The sequence below is a fragment of the Neolamprologus multifasciatus genome, chromosome 8, assembly GCF_963576455.1.
Source record: "Neolamprologus multifasciatus chromosome 8, fNeoMul1.2, whole genome shotgun sequence".
Lineage (NCBI taxonomy): Eukaryota > Metazoa > Chordata > Actinopteri > Cichliformes > Cichlidae > Neolamprologus > Neolamprologus multifasciatus.
This window is the reverse complement of record NC_140446.1, coordinates 9,005,687-9,024,235: the sequence shown is the minus strand read 5'-3', so window position 1 is coordinate 9,024,235 and position 18,549 is coordinate 9,005,687. Positions and strand designations below refer to the sequence as shown.

The following is an 18,549-nucleotide window of genomic DNA, read 5'->3' as shown; positions in this document are numbered from 1 at the left end:
ATTTCTCAAATTTGTCAACACGTAGAGTAAAACTCGCAGTTTCTGTTGCAACGAGAGAATTTCCTTTGGGATGAATAAAGCTTTCTCTTTCCTGCTTGGTGTAACACTTTGATAGTCCTCTCACTTTTTTATTTGTTTTGTTTTTTTGTTTTTTAACTGGAATATCTCACTGAACTCTATACATTACTGTGATATTTGGCTCGCGGTCTCCAGAGGATGACTTGTAAAACCTTTTTTCCCAGACTTTCTCCAACACTTTTGTTTATGATGAAATCTCAAGAAAACGTATAGCGTAGCATTATTCACATAGGCCTCGGGGAAACGAAAATGAGAAATGCTGAAAGAAAATGCCGGCTTGTACATTTTAAAAATGAACCTGATCAAATTGGGAACGTGTTACAACCTCAAAAGTGTGGTTACCTTCAGATTTAAAATAAGAACAGGGAACAGTTAAAGATAACAGATAACTGCTGGCAGTCTGATGTATGTATGTAGGGACCTGGTGCCAAAGAAAGGAGGTAATAACTAGTTCCATTTTCTGTTGTCTTCCTCTGAATGACCTACACTCTACTGTGTACATCTTAGTATAAAATCCTGGTATTAAATCTCATAGATATTCTCAGTCCTATGTGTTTTGAAGAGGCAGCTGTGCTTGAATTGAAGGCACCTGGATTTATTTTTAAGGTTTGTTTCATCTTCTTGCCTTCAGCTCGAGCACTTAAACACCATCACGACCTGGATGGATGAGAACCTACACAGATGCTATGTCTCCTGATGGCCACTGGGTGGCATTATAACTACACAATTACAGCAGCCTGTGTGGAAACACAAACGTGTAGTGCACCTATATGATCAAAAATGTAATGATGATGGACCAAACTGATACGACTTTTATTTCACTGGGCAAAAAGACATCAGCTGTAAGAGTTTACTATGAGAGTGTGACATCATGTGACTGCAGAGGTTGTGGCTCAGAAGGTAGAGCAGGCTGTCTACCTCCTAAGAAGTGAAAGGCCAGACAGTTGATCCCCGGCTCCAGTCTGCATGTTCATGTATCCTCGAGGAAGATGCTAAACCCTGAGATGCATCTGGGCTACAACTGGGATCATCACACTGATGAGCCCTCACGCGGTTAAAGGCAGGATCTTCTATCATCATCTTTATTGTCACTGGGTATATTAGCAAAATCACATAATAACACATCTCCATTTTTCATCAAACACGCTGCTTTCGCAACACTGATTTGAAATCACCACAAAGTTGCACTTATGAAACTTTACTTGTGAGCTGTTGTTGCTCTAAAAATGTTACACAGTCAAACTTCTTGTTGTTTTCCTGTAAGCTCTGGATTTGCTTCATGAAAGGATGTCAACACTCGGTGACGCAACGTCATTGTCACCTTGTCTCCTCATTTGATCCATCAGGAAAAAAAAAAAGATTATAATATGTAAAATAATAATTTTATTTTGCATTTGAGGATGAAAACGTATTTTATCTCTGAAGAAAGCAACATGTAACAGAAGGTTTAATCTTTGATTTGATATTTCATGTGTACACTTCTAATGGTTTAGTTCTTCCTTCTGTCTTCACCAAGTTGACCAAGATTGCAAAGCAGAGGGTGCCGCAATAACACGCCAACCTCACACACTCCAGACTTACTCAACAGGTTCCGACACAAAGAGGAACAGCAAATGTATTGAAGAGAAATGACATGAACGTTCATATATATAAACATTCCCTTAAATATATACCAAGTTGACCTTAGAGAGAAAGCTCAGAGTAGGAAGAAGTGAAATCCTCTCTGGCACGGGATGATTTATACAATCCTGTTGAAATTACCAAGAAGAGAATGAACAGAGATGACAAAACCGCCCAATCTGGGCTCTGCCTGCACATTTCTCAAATAGTTTCCTAGCTGAGTCGACCACCGCATCTACTCGCCCTTCTCTGTCCAGCCTCGCTACTCACTCCACTCTCACATTTGGAGGACGTCCCTCACACACAGAGTACCTCGGTGGGAAATTAGCAGAAGCCAAATGAAAGCAGAGACTGACTGCTTAACACCAGTTTTAAAAATCTTTGGATATCACCAGTACTTGAATTAAAATATACATGAGTGCGGCAACAAAGCAACCATTTTAATTTATATCTGAAGGAATTTGTAAGAATGTGAGAAGTGCATTGTTTACCTTTGTTTTGACTCCCAAACGTCCCCAGGCATCCTGAGGACCTTCTGAAGGTTTCAGGTGGCACCAAATATGATTGAGAGGAGGCTGAAATATGTATATCAACCTTTATTTTAGATTATAGTTTGCATGTCAGGAGGTTATTTTAAATAAAGTTATTCGTTTTTATAGTATTAATCTTATGTCTATTGTGTCTTTTTGCTTAAGTCCAAGTTTAGTTGACAAGGTTAGCCCATTCTGAGGTACAAGCTTGTAGCTTCTAGTTAATTTCAGAGGCAGCTGCTGAAACCAAGTGCCAGCTGTGGTCTTTTCTTTTTTGGTTATGCTTTGAGTATCTTTAGATTTGGTGAAGAAACCTCTGGTTCATTGGTAATCCAGCCGCTTTGGGGCATTCTAACCCTGCCATTTACACTCACTGACCCTCTGTTAGCTACACCTGCTCATTCACACAAATATCATGTGGCAGCAACTTAATGCATTCAGGCATTTGGGCCTATCCAAGAAAAAAGGTAATCTAAGTGACCTTAAACGTCGTGTAGTTGTTGTGCCAGACTCATTTGAGTATTTCAGAAACTGCTAATCTACTAGGTTTTTCGCACACAACCAGTTTCCCAAGCTGGGACAAGTTTGGTAGTTTACAGAGAATATTCTGATTAAGAGAAAATATCCAGTAAGCAGCAGGTCAGTCCATTCGTCCGTCTTCAGTGTTTCTGGGGACGGAAGTCTGTTTCAGCTGTCAAAGGTTGAGAGTTGAGGCAAATCCCGGACAGGATGTCTGTAGCAGGCCTTCAGTGAAAATCCCCATTTGATGCCAGCAGGCAGAGGGTAGAGGACAGACTCCTGTGAGCTGATAGGAAGGCAACAAAAAGGGTCAGAAACTGACTCCATCATCAAAGATGGAACTGTATCAGTGGTTCAAGCTTCTGCTGGTGGTGTAATGGTGTAGACGCAATTTTCTTGACACACTTAGGACCCCTTAGTATCAACTGAGCATGATTTAAACACTAAACACTGACTATGTCCATCCTCCTATGACCACAGCATACCTATCTTCCAATGGCTGCTTCCAGCAGGATAACACAACATGTCACAAAACAGAAATCATATCAAACTGGCTTCTTGAACAAGAATGAGTTAACTGTACTCAAACAGCCACCAGCTCTCCATCCAATAGAGCACCTTTGGGATGTACAAATCTGCAGCCGCTGTGCGAAATTCTGAGAAATGTTTCCAGCATCTTGTTGAATCTATGGCATGAAGAATGAAGAATTATAGCAATTCTGAAAGCAAAAGGGCCGACCCAGCACTAGCAAAGTGTAAATAATAAAGTGGCCGTGAGTGTATATATAAGCCTTTCATACGGCACTTGATTCTCTAAAGTTTATCGGCCTCACATCCATGGCCATTTATAATCACCAGCTGAGTTAACATGTATGTCATTGGACTGTGGGAAGAGGTCGAAAGAAACCCACAGACACAAGCAGGATGTGGTTAGCGTGACACTTACTTGGTCTCCCACTTGAGGAGAAATGACAACACACAGGCAGCGTGTACTCTTTGAAACTTGTGGTTTTTTTATTTGATAATACTGAATACTTTGTCCTTCGCCCGGACTTACACAAAGCATCAAACACATGCACAGTCCTCTATTCACACAAGGAACCCATTTCCCATTTCTCTATATCTTTCTCCGGTTAATCGCTCTCACTCTCACGTTACTCCAGCGCAAGAGGACCTTCGACACTACAGCTAAAGACATCGTAGACAAAGACAGCGAAAACACACGCACGCACACACACTCACAAAAAAAACCAACCAAACAAAAAAAGACAGGTATAATAATAACACTGAAAAAAATACAAAGTAATGGAAACTGGAAAGAGTTTACTTTTAAATTATGCCTCTAATACTCCATCATATATATATTTTTTGTTAATGTAGCTTGAGGTTTATAAAACAGCACTGTAAACATTAAGTAACTGCTTTCTAGGACAGCTATAAAGCTTTCATTAATAACTGGAAGGAGCAAGAAAGTCAAAGCTAATATTAAGCGTATAAAGACCTTATTTTTTTATTACTCGTGAAATGAACCGTCTGCAAGAATATATCATGAAAACTGCTGTTTGCATTTACAATCAACAGATAATACAAAGACACTGAAATAACATCCCCGGAGCGCTTTTTTTGTTTCTCTTTCACACATAAAATCTGCAAAAAGATCCCTTTTATCCAAACCTTTCACACATCCACTTTTTTGTTCACTGCAAGTACTACTTTATATGTTATGACAAAGATAGCAAGGGATATGCTCGCGCTTTTTTCTGAATATGAATCACCAAAGCACTCAAAATGGGCGAAAAATTCTGCACCTGAGGTGGATCTGTCGGTCGGTCGGGGCAAACGATAATATCTGTCACATCAGAGTGTTCAGGCTCTTGTCTTTACTGGAACTCATCCTCAAAAAGTGCAAATCTAGTTCTAAAGCAGTAAATAATAATAATTATTATTATCAAGTAACAACAAAAGTATATGCATAGGTTCCCTACAGCTACATAACAAAGAAGAGGGGAGGATGTGAAGAGGAAGAAAGGAGGAGGAAGTGTGAGAAATTTGAGATATTTCTGATTGGACTCTGGGGCAGTGGAGAGGTGGTATTTAAATTTAGAGCGCTCATCTTCACGCAGCATAGACTGGTCCAGTGAGGCCGGTGACGGACGCAAAAATCCCCACCCAAAGAAACCAGAGAAGATTGCAAGATGATTCACGATCTTTTTAAAGAAAGCGTGTCGTCGTGTGGGCGTGAAAAAAAGTTCCCGGCGGAGACGATGAGAAAACTGTGAATTAAGAGTGCTCGGAGAGAGAGGGAGAGGGGGAGACAATCATTTTAAACAAAATGAAATGAAAAAAATAATAATAAAGGCAACTTGGAATTTGGCTTTGGAATAAAGAAAACTGGAGGATGAGGTAATAAAAGCAGGAAGATGATGGATAACCAATGGCTGTCTGAATACTGGGAATTGATTGGTGGAGATCAGAGCTGTTAAAAATTGCTTTGAAGGGGCAGGAAGTGCTCTGTCTCACTGAGAATTTTTATCCTCCTGACGCCAGCCTCAGGAGGAAGTTACATCACTTGACCAGTCTATGTCTCATGATGCTGTTTTGTTGTTTTTACAGAGCTGCTGTGTCTGAGAACAACCCCTGAGCCTCTCCAAACATAAAGAGTGACAAAGGGTTATTTTCAGACCAGCAGGTCATTTCTGTCACATTAGCTTTGCCTTTTTTTTAATTATAAAAAAAAATTACTTTATTTCATTGGAATTGTGTACATTTATCTCCGTCAGGCTCTGCGGCGTGCAGTCGCATGTGCTTAGGGGTCCTCGGCATCCAGGAACTCCTTTTTGGGTGGTGCGACGCCGCGGTACCAGGAGCAGGAGCCGTCTGCCCTCTTGACGCAGGCGTAATGGTTGGCTTGGCGGCCGTGCACCTGCTTCTCGATCATCAGGTCTGTCCACAGGCACTCCTCAGGAGCCGAGATTTCACAGGGCAGAGAGGGACAGCGCACAATCTGCAGAAACACAGCACAATCCGCTCTTTATGACATCAAACTATCAGAGATGGGTGTCACCTGAAATACCACTGCTGTTAGAAGACCATATCAAATGTGCCTTAAGGTCTAATCCTCCAGATTTTCATTAAATCAAGCCTCAGTTTTGCTTCTGATGGATAACTTTCAGTGCCAGCGTGCTCATATTACCCAACATCTACCAGGAATTTACTGGAAATGTTACAGCATGTAATCTGGAGTCATTTTATCAGCCTGAGTAGCTGTGGCTACACGCACACATTTTTTCCTCCTGACTGAACTCACGTAGATTTAAGATATCAGGGCAACTGTTTACATAAGATTTGACTGTCACGCGGTTTGGTGTTTAGGCAGCCATGTATCAGTAGATATGCTTTCTTTTTGGCATCTCCCTGAAGATGGATAGCCATCACCTGCTCAGTGTCTTCATTATGGCGGTTTTAACTGTTGGGGCGATCGTGGCTCAAGAGTTGGGAAAAAGCAGAAGTGTATGTTTCCAAAGTTACTTCAACATGGTACAACCACTCCTGTGAAGTATGTGGCATTGTGTTAAAACACACGTGAATGCTCCAGACCAACAAACTGCCAAAATTCCTATGACCGAAGTAAGAGTGTACTTAGATTGTACCTATATGACCATAGCCAGAGTTTACAGATTTATCTCTCCATTTAGAGAACTTAAGCAAACAGAACAAGCCACTATTTGTGCTTCAAATTCAAAGTGTTCAACTTGTGAAACACTGAGGGGCTTTTATTGTGAAACACCCAAAAACATTTAGAACAGATTATTGCCATTTTTAACTTTTAATGAAATAGATCTAATAGATAATTGCCTAAATCATCATTACATCAATAATGAATCATTTGAGACCCTCAAAGTTTTCCATCAGCTGTGTCCTGTAACATTTTGTAGTTTGCAGAAAAAGTTTGCCTGTCGTAAAAGTAGAGCGCCCTCTGTAGGAATTTAGTAAAATGAAAATGCACACCTATAAAAATCATTTGCTATGAGATTTATCAGCATAAGATTGCCTTCTGTTGGTTTTTGAGGTACTGGTTAAGCTAGGTTTTGCCCATGTGCACCATAAAGACTGTAAATCTGCCCAAAAGCACCTTTAAGGGTCGTTAATCAATATATTACTTTGTTCCTATTAAACATCCAAAAATCAGAGATCAGAGTGTGTACAAGCAATCCCTGTGAGGTGAAAGCTCACGCTTCAGTTCTTTATACTCTTGCCGGTGTATGACTTCATAGAGAAGAGATAATCATAATATGGTCATCTCAGCGCAGAAGCACAGAAATCCTGCCCACCCGAGCTTCAAACCTTATGTTTGCGAGGCAGCCAAAAAGAAGGAAGAGGGCTTACAATGACTTGTGGATGAGCTATAAGATCACCGATTATTTTGAAAGAATACAATCAGTATAAAAAAATACGAGGTTGAAAACGTGTAAGACGTCCCTTTTAATCTCTAGAACAATTAATAAAGAAAACAAGAGTATTCAAGTTACATTTACTGCTCTTTTGTTTGTTCCCCTGAATCGTGCCTCGTCTTGTTTGCTCTGCTATGTCTGGATGTGTAGTGGAGGAAGTGAATAGCTGTCTTTTTTTTCCTCCACGCCACGAGATAAACTGTACATGCAAAGGCGGCCCTCTGCTGCCTTACCTTGCAGTCACAGCCCATCTGGTAGCGCTGGCTGAGGCTCTTCTTCTGGGTGGTGCTCAAGGAGTCCCAGGGCATGATGTAATCACACAAAGTCACATGCATGCTGCCGCTGGCCTCGGCCTTGCCTGTATATAAAAAAAAAAAGAAAAAGTACACGTGTGACAGACGAACTTTAGACATAACAATATGCATGGTAAACACCACCATCACCAAGGCCAGGGTGCATCAGTATAAATGTTCTGGAAAAAAATCTGAACTTGTAAACATCAGATGACAGATTCGTGGAAAACCACTGATGAAATCTGTTACTTTCCAGACTGGTGCCTGCAGGCGTCAACACAGGCCACCTGTCCTTGTCAAGAGCTTATGTTTATGTTTCGTGCATAAAGGGGCACCAGTCAAAACAAGCGGATATTTCGAGATGAGATTACAAATCTATGGAGGCTGCACCCCCTCCACTTTGCCACTATCTGTCTGCATAGCAGCTCTCAACACGTATGTCCTCGCAGACGGGACCGACTCTCATTTCAATGCAACTCCTCTACTCATTAACCCTTCGCACTAAAGAAACGATGAATCATTCTGAAAGATGCCCCGGTCAGCAGAAATCAAACTTTCTTTCCCACTGCACAAAGTCGCTACATCTTGAGAAAAGAGAGTTGGGGAGAAAATGCTGGCTTCAGCAGTTCCTCCTCTTACAACTCTCTGTAATTACGGGCCAGTGTTTGCGGGCGCATCTCTGACTGTGATGGAGAAACCAGAGCACGAATGACATCACGATCCTCTGTGTCTCCGCTACTCAGCAAACTGAGTCTCATTCTGACACTGCGACCGCCTATCTTGCTTTAAAAATCGAAACAACCACCACAGGAAGGAAGCTGTGTCCAGGTATAATTATATTTGATGGGCAACACATTGGTGTGCCTCACAACAAGAAGGTCTGCAGCTGGCTGGGCCTTTTCTGTTGAGGGTTGCATGTTCTCCTCATTTCCTTCCACAGTCCAGAGACATGCACATCAGGGTACTGGTGATAGTAAAGCGGCTGTAGATGTGAATGATTGGCTGTCACTGCCTTATGACAGACTGGTGACCTGTCCACAGCGTACCAAAGAGGTGAGGAGCTGAGGAAAGGCTGTCGGTGGAGCTGTGGGTGGCCGCATGGTATATAACCCACAGAGGGCACCAACCGTAAAAACATAAAACCCAAACAGGTCAAAAAGATGTTAAGTGCGTTATGAAAAACAGCAAATTATAAAGGATACTCTCATGTGTAGGGATGGGTATCGTTTAGGTTTAATCCGATACCGGTGCCAAACCGGTACTTTTGAAACGGTGCCGGTGCTTAAACGGTGCTCAAACCGGTGCTTAAAGAATGGAAAACACAAAAGTGGTCCAAAAACCTCTCATGTTCAGCTGTTTTTTTTGTAAAAAGATAACAATGTTAGCCTTTTCTGCAGCTATGGGGCATATATGGTATCATTCTTGGCTGGAAGCAGTGCTTAAACAATGGAAAAAAACACAAACTTTGTCCAAAAACCTCTCATGTTTAACTGTTTTCCACTTTTTCTTTGGTCATTTTAGCCTTTTTGGCCAGGGTGAAGGGAGTATCTGCCATCAAAGAAGAAGACAGCTGCATGTAGCTATGATGGTGTTTGCTGTTCACCTTACATGCATTAATGTAATAACGTGGTTAGCCTACTCAACGTAAATTACACACGAACAACATTAAGCTACTCACGCAGAGAAGAACGGCTGCTGCTGCCATTATCATCCGTCATCATTTCTGTTACACTGGCAGGGCTAGGGGCCAGGACTCTCCTCTTCGGGTTTTTGGGGATGTTGCTAATTCCGGGTCCGATAACAGGCAACCCACAAGCAGTAGATGTGCTCGGTGTGAGGTCTCGCAGCAAGCTATCAAATACGGCGCATTTCTCGGCTTTAAAAAAAAACACTATGCGTCGCCAGGTGTTTCATCAGATTTGAGGTGTTACCTCCTTTGACAGTATCACAGTATCAGCTTAAAGCACTTGTTGCAGCTGCTGAGTTTGCATCTTTTGCTGTGAAGTACAGCCAGACTTTTGACCGCTTCGCCTTGGACATTTTTAATTTGTAGCTCTGCTCTAAAAGAACGTACATACCTGGACCCGCCTACTATTCTCGGAAACTTAAAATGATTGGCTAGAATCTAAAGTGTATCATTCCATACCAGTTGGTGGCGGTAATGCACCTTTCAGTTGTTTGCCAACCGCCAATACAAATGTAAGGAAGAAGAAAGTGTATCACAGCTCAGGAAAAAAAGCACCGAAATAAAGCACCGAAATGTGCGCTGCTTTTCGGTCTGGTTACTACCGTTTATGTCATGTCGGGTGAAAAGGGGTGTTTTATTTCATTTTTAGCAGAATCATCATCATTATATCAGAATCATTTAATAACCATTGCATTAAACATTGATTGAAGTTATTGACATTACATTTAACCTTTGAATTACAGTGATTGTTATAACCTGGTGTTAATCTTTTATTTACAGGTGTCAGAATAATTATATGATCTCTCTTTGCAGGTGTAAACATGATCACCTTACACATATGGCAGTTTGTTGCTTATTATAGAGTTGTGCCCGAGTTAATAAAGGTCAAAAACTTCAGTCAGCGCTATGACTGGCTGATCCATGGTGTGAGATGACTTTGGGCCCAGGAGGTTGCACGCGCTTACATAACACTGATATTATGTGATTCTTTGTGATTTTTATTCAGTTATATCTTTTTAACTAAACTTTGCTTTGTTTATTTGTCTCTTTTGATTCTATGTTGATGTACTTTTTTAACATGTTCAAAATAAAGATTCAATCAATCAATTTATTAAGTTTTTAAGTAATGGTAGTTCATTAAACCAACATGCAGTTAATATTGTATCCCTGACTCAGCGTAATATACAGGTCAACTTGATCATTTGGAAAACCTTGCAGCTGTAATGTTGTGTCTCCGTAGGGGACAGTTGGCTCCGAGGAGAGGCGCTGGAGCCAGTGTCTGTCCTCGAGACGAAGAGAATGTTTTTCTTGATGTGTCTAAAGTTGTCAATATTGACTGTATTGTATTATCTGTACGCATGAGGGGGCGTTCTAATACCCTGATTTCTATAAAACAATGAGTGTGTGGAGTTTGTATTGAGATCTGATGCTGTCTGATGTATGGTGTCCATCTCCCACGCGTGTGTTCATTAAATCATCGTTTGACTTGACCCGGCCGGACCAGTGTGGTTATTTTGGGTTTTCCTCCTGTATCCCTCCTCAATATTTGAATCCGTAACAGTTTTGGGGGCTCGTCCTGTGGTATTGAGGGGGAAGGTTTGGAGGTTTGGACGGTCCGAGGTGGTCGAACGGGCAGGCACGAGCCAGTGGTCTGACGTGAGTGGGCAGGCCAGCACATCTAAAGGTAAGGCACAACCTGTTGAATGTAAATCCAAACTGTGCCAAATTGGATTGTATAAATTAAAAGTCTACTCACTGAAATTACTGGTGAAGGCCTGTTTTGATTTTGATGAAAAAATCTCATGAGTGTTGAAACTTGAAATAAGCTTAAAAGTAATAATACTGGGTTAGAGTCCCAAGGTAAAGGAAAATAATACTGAGTTAAAGTCTCAGGTAGTGTGATAGGGAATTGGTCATTTTGTGAGTTAGAGTCTCCATTGGTTTAAAGGATTGCATCTGTGTTGGCCATGTTGAGAGTTAGAGGCTCCATTGTCCATAACGTTGCATCTGCGTCGGTCATACTCTTGTTTTAGAGGGTTGACGGCGGTTTAAAAGTATTATAAATTTTGTTAGAACGGTGGTTAGAGTCCACTAAGAGGCGCATAGCCCGGAGGTTACGCTCCCTCCTGGCCGCGGACGCGCGACCTTGACCTGTCGGCGAACAGGGTTAGTTCAGTTGGTCACTGTGGAGCTTGGGGCACTCCAGAATAACTAGGAGTTCGAGTCTCCTTATCTGCGCTTTTTTGGGCACTGTAAATTGACGTAGGGATTTTAGAGATGAGGCCAGATACAGTTCGAGTCTGATACTGGTTAATTGATTACAAAAAAGTTGGACTTTCTTCGGTTGGACCCGTTATCTTAAATTTGTCAAAATTGTGTAGGCGCTAAAACTTTCAGGCCTGAGAGTGAGTGTAAATAAAAGACGTCTGTGTAAAATAAGATAGAGAGTGGAGTGTGAAACGAGGCTGTGTGTGACGATAGCGTGCTGCAGCGCTGCGTGTCTGATTGGATTGTGTGTGAACATGCAAATGACGTGGCTGCTGTGAGGTACACAGAGGACGTTCATTTTTGTTTAGAGTGTGATTGACTGTTATAATTATGCTTTGCAAGTACTGTTAAAGCCCTGTAAATAACATGCTGGTTTTGTGTATTATGATAATATAAATGAGTTTTGAATATTGCTGTGAATATATGATTAATGACTGTGGTTGGCATATTTCTCTTGTGTTACATGGCTGAAAAGTGAAAAGTTTAAAATGCTTTTGATTCAAGCAAGATATATATGAAGTTATAAGACTGTGAGCGTCTTTTTCTTTCAGTGTGAGACTATAGACAAGTATGCTTGATTAACCCAGTTGCTTTCTTGTGATAATATAAGATATAATACATATAACTCTGAAGTTATTGTGGTGTATGCGGAGGTGAGTGTTTACAATTTGGATCAAATGGTAATGAAATAATTTGAGACAAAATTTAAGTGTACTTAGAAAACCACCCATTTATTCCCCTAGAAGAATATTAATGAATAATACCTTTAGATAAAATTGTTAAAAGGTTATGAGCTGTCTTGATACAGAGAAAGTGGAGTTTGTCACCCTAAAAAGGATGAAATGATGCTCTAACTCTGTGTTCAAGTCTAGACATAAGTTTAAGTATATATGAGCCACTAATAAGCGTGACATAATCCATAAGGAATAAATAAAGGAAAATATATTTGTTGAATAACTTTAACAGAAGTGAATCTATGAGCACGCAATAAAGTGGACTTGTGAAAAGTAAGAAATTCATTTACATTCACACACATATTTGGAAAAAAAAAAAAACAAACCCACTCAATATTGATAAATTCCTGTTCATATAAAGTTATATAAAAAACCTAATAATGTTGAGATCAGCGTCCTGCCACATTGAAGTTACAGGGGTAGAGGGGCATCTGGAGGTGAATTGTGACTGTTCTGCACAGACAGAAGAGGGAGATACCCCTTATGAGGTGTCAGTAAGTTCAGAAATAGATCTGGACGACCTAGATCTATATATTAGTCGATGTTTACTTTTATTTAAAGGAGTGATTGAACTAGCCATACAGGCGGATGACCCCGAGTATGAAGTCACAGAGGCGGCTATGTTTGTTTTCTCCATGGTACAAGCGGTAATGACCGGTACTGAATTTGATATGCTTTCTTAAAATTTGTGGAGTTAGTGGTGGAGAAGTCCCGAAGTGAGAAATTATTTAAAAGGAGATAATTGGCTTTTTGAAATTGTGTGGCTGACATGAATGGTTTGTGACTGTGTGTTTGAAATGGTTAATGGTGTCTGGAGGAAATAAGACTAAGTGGAGTTTGATTGTTTAGTGTTGAAGTAAAATAAGTAAAATGGTGAACTATTGAGGAGTTTGGGTTTGACTGGTTCATCACTCTCCCACCGGTTAAAATAAAATGGTGTTTATTTATTATTATGTGATACGAGAGCGCCTTGACGCAGGTTTTGTGGCGACTTGGTGTGGTGAGAAGGTGTTAAATTGTGTGGCTGTAGCGTGCATAAAGTACAGCACACAATGTATTTGGGTTTATTAAATTAAATGGGAGAGTGAAATATTGTGATTAAGTGTGAACATTAATAAAACCACGGTCAACTCTCTGACGCACTGGGTTAATTGTGTGTCACCGAGCAGGTCTGGAGGAGACTGTGACCGTTGGAGTGGTGAGATTAATTCTGAGAACTCTCAAGGAGACGTAGTGGGGTGACCCAGGAGGAGGAGTCGAGTAACGTCATTGAGAGGGAGGTAAGCCTGTGTTTCAGGAAAATGGCAAACAGCTCCAGCGCGACATCTAGTGGGTCTAGGGCATTTAGGCCTATGGAGGAGCAACTGCAACAGCTAAAAAAAGCCATTCGCTTGGCTTTCCCTGGATCATTAAAAACAGCGGAGAAAGAATGCAAAATGATGGATGTGGAGGTAAGAAAAATTATTGCCTCCCAACAGAGAGGGCTGGAGGAGAAGATAGCCCTAAACATTGTGTTTAAAACGGAAGGAGAGAGATGCGAGCAGAAACTGGAACAACTGGAAAAGGAAACAGAGGGACGTTCAGTTAACTGGAAAGCCAAAAAAGAAATCAAGAATTTAAAGGAGACCCATGCAAAGTGCTGTAAATGGCTGTTCCTGTGGAATGGAGCATCATCTTGGATGATGGAGGATGTCATGGAGGAAACAGGAGACATGGAAAATGTCATGGAGTCATTGAAACAGCTGAAGGAGGAAAATAAGAAGATAAAGAGCCAAATGAAGAATTTAATGTCAAACTCAGAAGATGCTAACAAACTTGACACACCAAAATTATATACTTGGACCGCAGTATCACCTAGTGCCCCACCACATTCATACATCATGCCTGTGATGACTCTTGGTGGGGGACAAGTTCATGGTCCAGATGGACAAACTGGAGTGGTTCTTGGAGGAATAGCAGACGTTGAATATACTAGCCCACATATAGTTCGTCCAAAAGAAGGGTTAGTGACAGTTAAATGTCAGCCCCAAAGTGGGGCAGGGAGAAAGGTAGCCTCAGCTGCAGATGAAGGCTTAACCTCGCCTGCCCGCCAACTAAGTAAAGAAAAAATGTCAGACTCAGAGGTAATAATGGAAGAACAGCCAAGTTGCAGTGGACAGACTGAACAGACTCTTAAAATGGAGGATACAATCTCAACGGAAGATGGAAGTGAACGGTCAACCTTTCAGGAGTTGCCAACACCAGCAAGAGAAGGGCAGACCCAAACCAGTAGGTCGGAGAAACCTGACACAACGGCTAAGGACAGAAACTGGAGAGGAGAAGTCTATGGCCGGATGCATGAAAATCCAAATGCATTAATGGAAGTAATAAAAACGCTAAAAGACGTCAAGAAAAAACTGACTGAAGCTAAGCCAGGGAAGGAGAGTGAAGATGGTGCGACTTCATCAGAAGAGGAGAGTGATGAGGAAACAGACAGAGTAGTTCAGTCAGACTCAAATGTAGGCAGAAATTTGAGATCGGGACGTGGAGGAAGAGTAGGGAGAAGGCCCATGTTTCAAAGTTTAAGAGGAAAACAACACGCGGTTCGCTATAAAAAAGTGTCCTTAGAGCCAGGAGCTGCTGCCCCTGGTTATAATCTCCCTTTAATAGCAGGTTCAAAAAATGAACCACTGTACCGCCCATATAAAATAAGAGATTTGGAAGCATTGGTTAAACAACTTCCACCTATAACTGAGGGAGGAGCGAGTTGGTTAAGAACATTGAGTAGATTGACCGAAGGCCAGGAACTTGCCATTGGCGATTTCCGTGCTATTGCTGGCCACTGTATGCTCGGTGGTGGGCTAGCTGATGTAGAGGCTATAGCCCATACAACTCGGTATGCAAATGATCTGCCATACCATGAAGTGCAAGGTGCCTTATCTGACGCAGTCCGTGAGAAGTACCCAACCCCTAATACTGGAGCTATACCTAAAATAAATTGGGACCCCCAACATACACCTAGGGAGTTTTTAGCAAAAGCCAAAGAGCAGTGGTTGTCAGAAACAGGTATCCATCCAGGTAATGAAGGTGAGCATCGTGCGTGGTTCCGTTCTGCGGTGCTGGCAGGGCTGCCCAACCAAGTAAAAGCTGACTTAGAGAAAAATCCAGATTTCGCTGTAGCAGACTCTGTGCAGTGGGAAAGACATGTAACACATCGGTTGCAGGAGGAACAAGACACCGCGAACAGACAAAAAAAAGAGTTGGAGGAGGCACAGGCGTCCTTGGTTAAGTTACAGTTGGCAGAAGCAAAAAACAAAGTTGGAGAGAAAAAGAGAGAGGAAAAGGAGAACGCAAAGAAAATAATGATAGCTGGGCCCCGGCCTGGTCCCGCGCCTGAATGGCCAGAGGGAGACCCGAGTCTGTGCTCTGATGACAGGTGGCCCGTCAATGCACCAAGGCAGCGTCAACCCATAGGGAATTGGGGAACCGGTGGTCCGCAAAGAGGGCGTGGTGGATCAGTGAGGGGAGTGCAAAGAGCTCGTGAAACAGGGAATCCCACTAACATGCCTTGGAATGCCTGTTGGAAATGTGGAGCAGAGGGACACTGGAGTAGAGATTGTCCAGAATTTTTTCAAAGCAATCCAAGGAGAGGCTATCGACCCCAGGCACGTGGAACACAAAGAGGGAGAAATGGGTACAGGGGAGCATATCAAGCCCCAAACCCAAGTGCAGCGCCAGTCGCTCAGTACCCAGTGGCTGACTGGGGCTGGGAACAGCAGCAGTACTGAAGGAGCCCGGAGAGACCAAACAGCATGGGCATGGCAGACCCTATGCTGTCAATGACCGTGGAAGGGACAGAATTGCCCTTTCTAGTGGACACTGGAGCAACATATTCCACATTGAAAGCAACACCAGACTGTGCCACACTTTCCTATCACACAGTTAATGTGGTGGGTTTTTCCGGGGTTCCAATGACTCTGCCGTTGACCGATCCAGCCGTGACAAAGCTGGGAAAGCAGACTGTGAAGCATCAATATGTGGTGTCACCTCAAGTGCCAGTGAATCTCATGGGCAGGGACCTGCTCGTGAAGCTGGGAGCTACTATCATGTGCTCTGCAGATGGACTGTCTGTTACTCTGCCAGGAGGACAGCATTTCCCGTGCCTGGGAACAAACTCAAAGACTCAGTATCTGCTTCAGAACTGTGAACAACCCAAAGCCGACATTTACTGGGGAAGGCTACTGGAGGAAGGCATTCTAAGTCAATTCCAACTGTGGAGACCCTGGATAATGAGCTTGGCAGTTTACTCCCCACCACGAGATCCATACCACGTCACTCTTTTTTATGACAGGGAAAATGATGACACCTATCGTGAACTATTCCAGTCTGATCTTGAGGGTCAGATCTGGAATGTGCAAACAAATAACATTTACATTGGGCCAGAAGGTGTAGCCGCGGCTGTAAAATTAACTGATGAACAACTGCCTTGGTATAATGTGGGAGAAAATTCGGCCCCTCACATTACATTGGCGGTCCACGAAGGTCATGGAGCATGTGATCTGGGACCAATGGTCAGGCGGGCGCTGGACGACGCCGGGTGGCAAAGCACCCAAATTCCAAATTTATGTTATGCACCAAATTCTAAAATTTATCGCATAACTTGCATGTCTAATGATGTAGTGACCCTTGAACATCAAGAAATTTCAGAAACATATGGAAGAGAGAGAGCAGATCATCCTGATGCAGTTGCTGAACTGTCAAAACTGCCTGACAGTTTGTGGTCCAAAGGGCCCACAGATGTTGGCCTGGCCACCTGTTCGCCTATCCTGTTCCACCTGAAATCAAACACACCAATCAACAGACCGCAGTATAAACATAAACCGGAAGCAGAAGAAGGAATTGCAGAAACAATTGAAGGGCTGTTAAATGCCGGAGTGTTAGAGCCATCTTACTCACATTGGAACACACCAATTCTACCGGTGGAGAAATCTGGAACAGGAAAGTATCGTATGGCACATGATTTGCGTGCCATTAATGCCATATTGCACACAAACACTGTACCTGTTCCAAACCCTTACACTGCACTATCAGATATTAAGTGTGACCAAAAGTGGTTCACTTGTATTGACCTAGCAAATGCATTCTTTTGTCTTCCACTGCATGAGTCACTCAGAGACATTTTCTCATTCACATACAGAGGCAAAAAATTCAGATACACACGTTTACCACAAGGTTTTGCACTTTCTCCTGGCATTTTCAATCAGGTGCTCAAAGAGGCCCTGTCAACATGTAATTTGCCAGATGGATGTACATTGATTCAATATGTCGATGATCTTCTCATTGCAGCCCCGTCAGCAGCGGATTGTGCGGCAGCCTCGCTCGTCGTGTTGAATAGATTGGCGGAGTGTGGCTTCAAAGTGAGTAAAGAAAAGTTGCAATTGGTTCGATCTGAGGTAACATTTTTGGGTCGGGTAATCGCACACAAATCAGTGGGCTTAATGAACACACACAGAGACCAAATTCTGACACACCCAAAACCGCGAACAGTGAGAGAAATGCTTTCTTTCCTTGGTTTGACAGGTTACAGCAGAAAGTTCATTCCTGACTATGTAGGTAAAACTGCCCCTTTAAGGGGCCTACTGAAGCAAGTTGGCGTTCGAAATCTTAAGGCTGAATTGCCTTGGACGCCTGACACTGAAACCGCGTTTATTGCATTAAAACAGGATCTGTCAAGAGCATCTGATTTGGTTACACCTAATTATGATGAGCCATTCTATTTGGATATTTCAGAAACAAACTCCGTCGTAAACGGGGTGTTGTTTCAGAAAAAAGGGGGGAGTAGGGATGTTCTCATGTATGTTAGTATAAAACTGCATCCAACAGAAGCAAGACATCCCACATGCACACAACATGCAGCAGGAGTTGCCAAAGTCATTCAGAAAACAGCACATGTAGTGAGAGGACATCCACTAAAAATACTCACTACACATAGTATAGTGGCGTACGTGAACTCACAAGCATTTAGTATGACGCCACGGGCACAACAGAAATTGAGTAAAGTTTTGGAGGCTCCAAATTTGACATTCACACATGAAGGAACTAACATGGCAGATTTAATGGGAGCAGGGGAACCACATGACTGCGTCAAAAGAGCACAGGTTGAAGAAAAAATTAGAGAGGACCTGAAGGCGGAACCTATACCTGGAGCTGAGGATTGGTTCACAGATGGATGTTGCCACAGAGATGAAGAAGGACTAAAAACCGGCTATGCGGTGGTCTGTAGAGTAGGAAATGAGTATCAGGTCAAAGAAGCAGGAAGGATTGAGGGACAGCAGTCGGCTCAGAGAGCTGAAGTGATAGCCCTAGCTCGAGCTTTGAGGTTAGCTAAGG

At 42.4% G+C, this 18,549-nt stretch overlaps 1 protein-coding gene across 1 annotated transcript in view; it reads right to left on the bottom strand.

The window, feature by feature from the left end:
• Positions 1 to 3,737: 3,737 nt before the first annotated feature.
• Positions 3,738 to 18,549, bottom strand: part of timp2a (TIMP metallopeptidase inhibitor 2a) — a 31,576-nt gene continuing 16,764 nt past the window's right edge. The window contains exons 4-5 of the mRNA XM_085171157.1: positions 7,432 to 7,556; positions 3,738 to 5,751 (exon numbers count right to left, since the gene is read on the bottom strand). Coding sequence (XP_085027283.1) covers positions 5,554 to 5,751; positions 7,432 to 7,556 — 323 coding nt within the window. The 3' untranslated portion in view covers positions 3,738 to 5,553. The remainder of the gene's footprint in view (positions 5,752 to 7,431; positions 7,557 to 18,549) is intronic.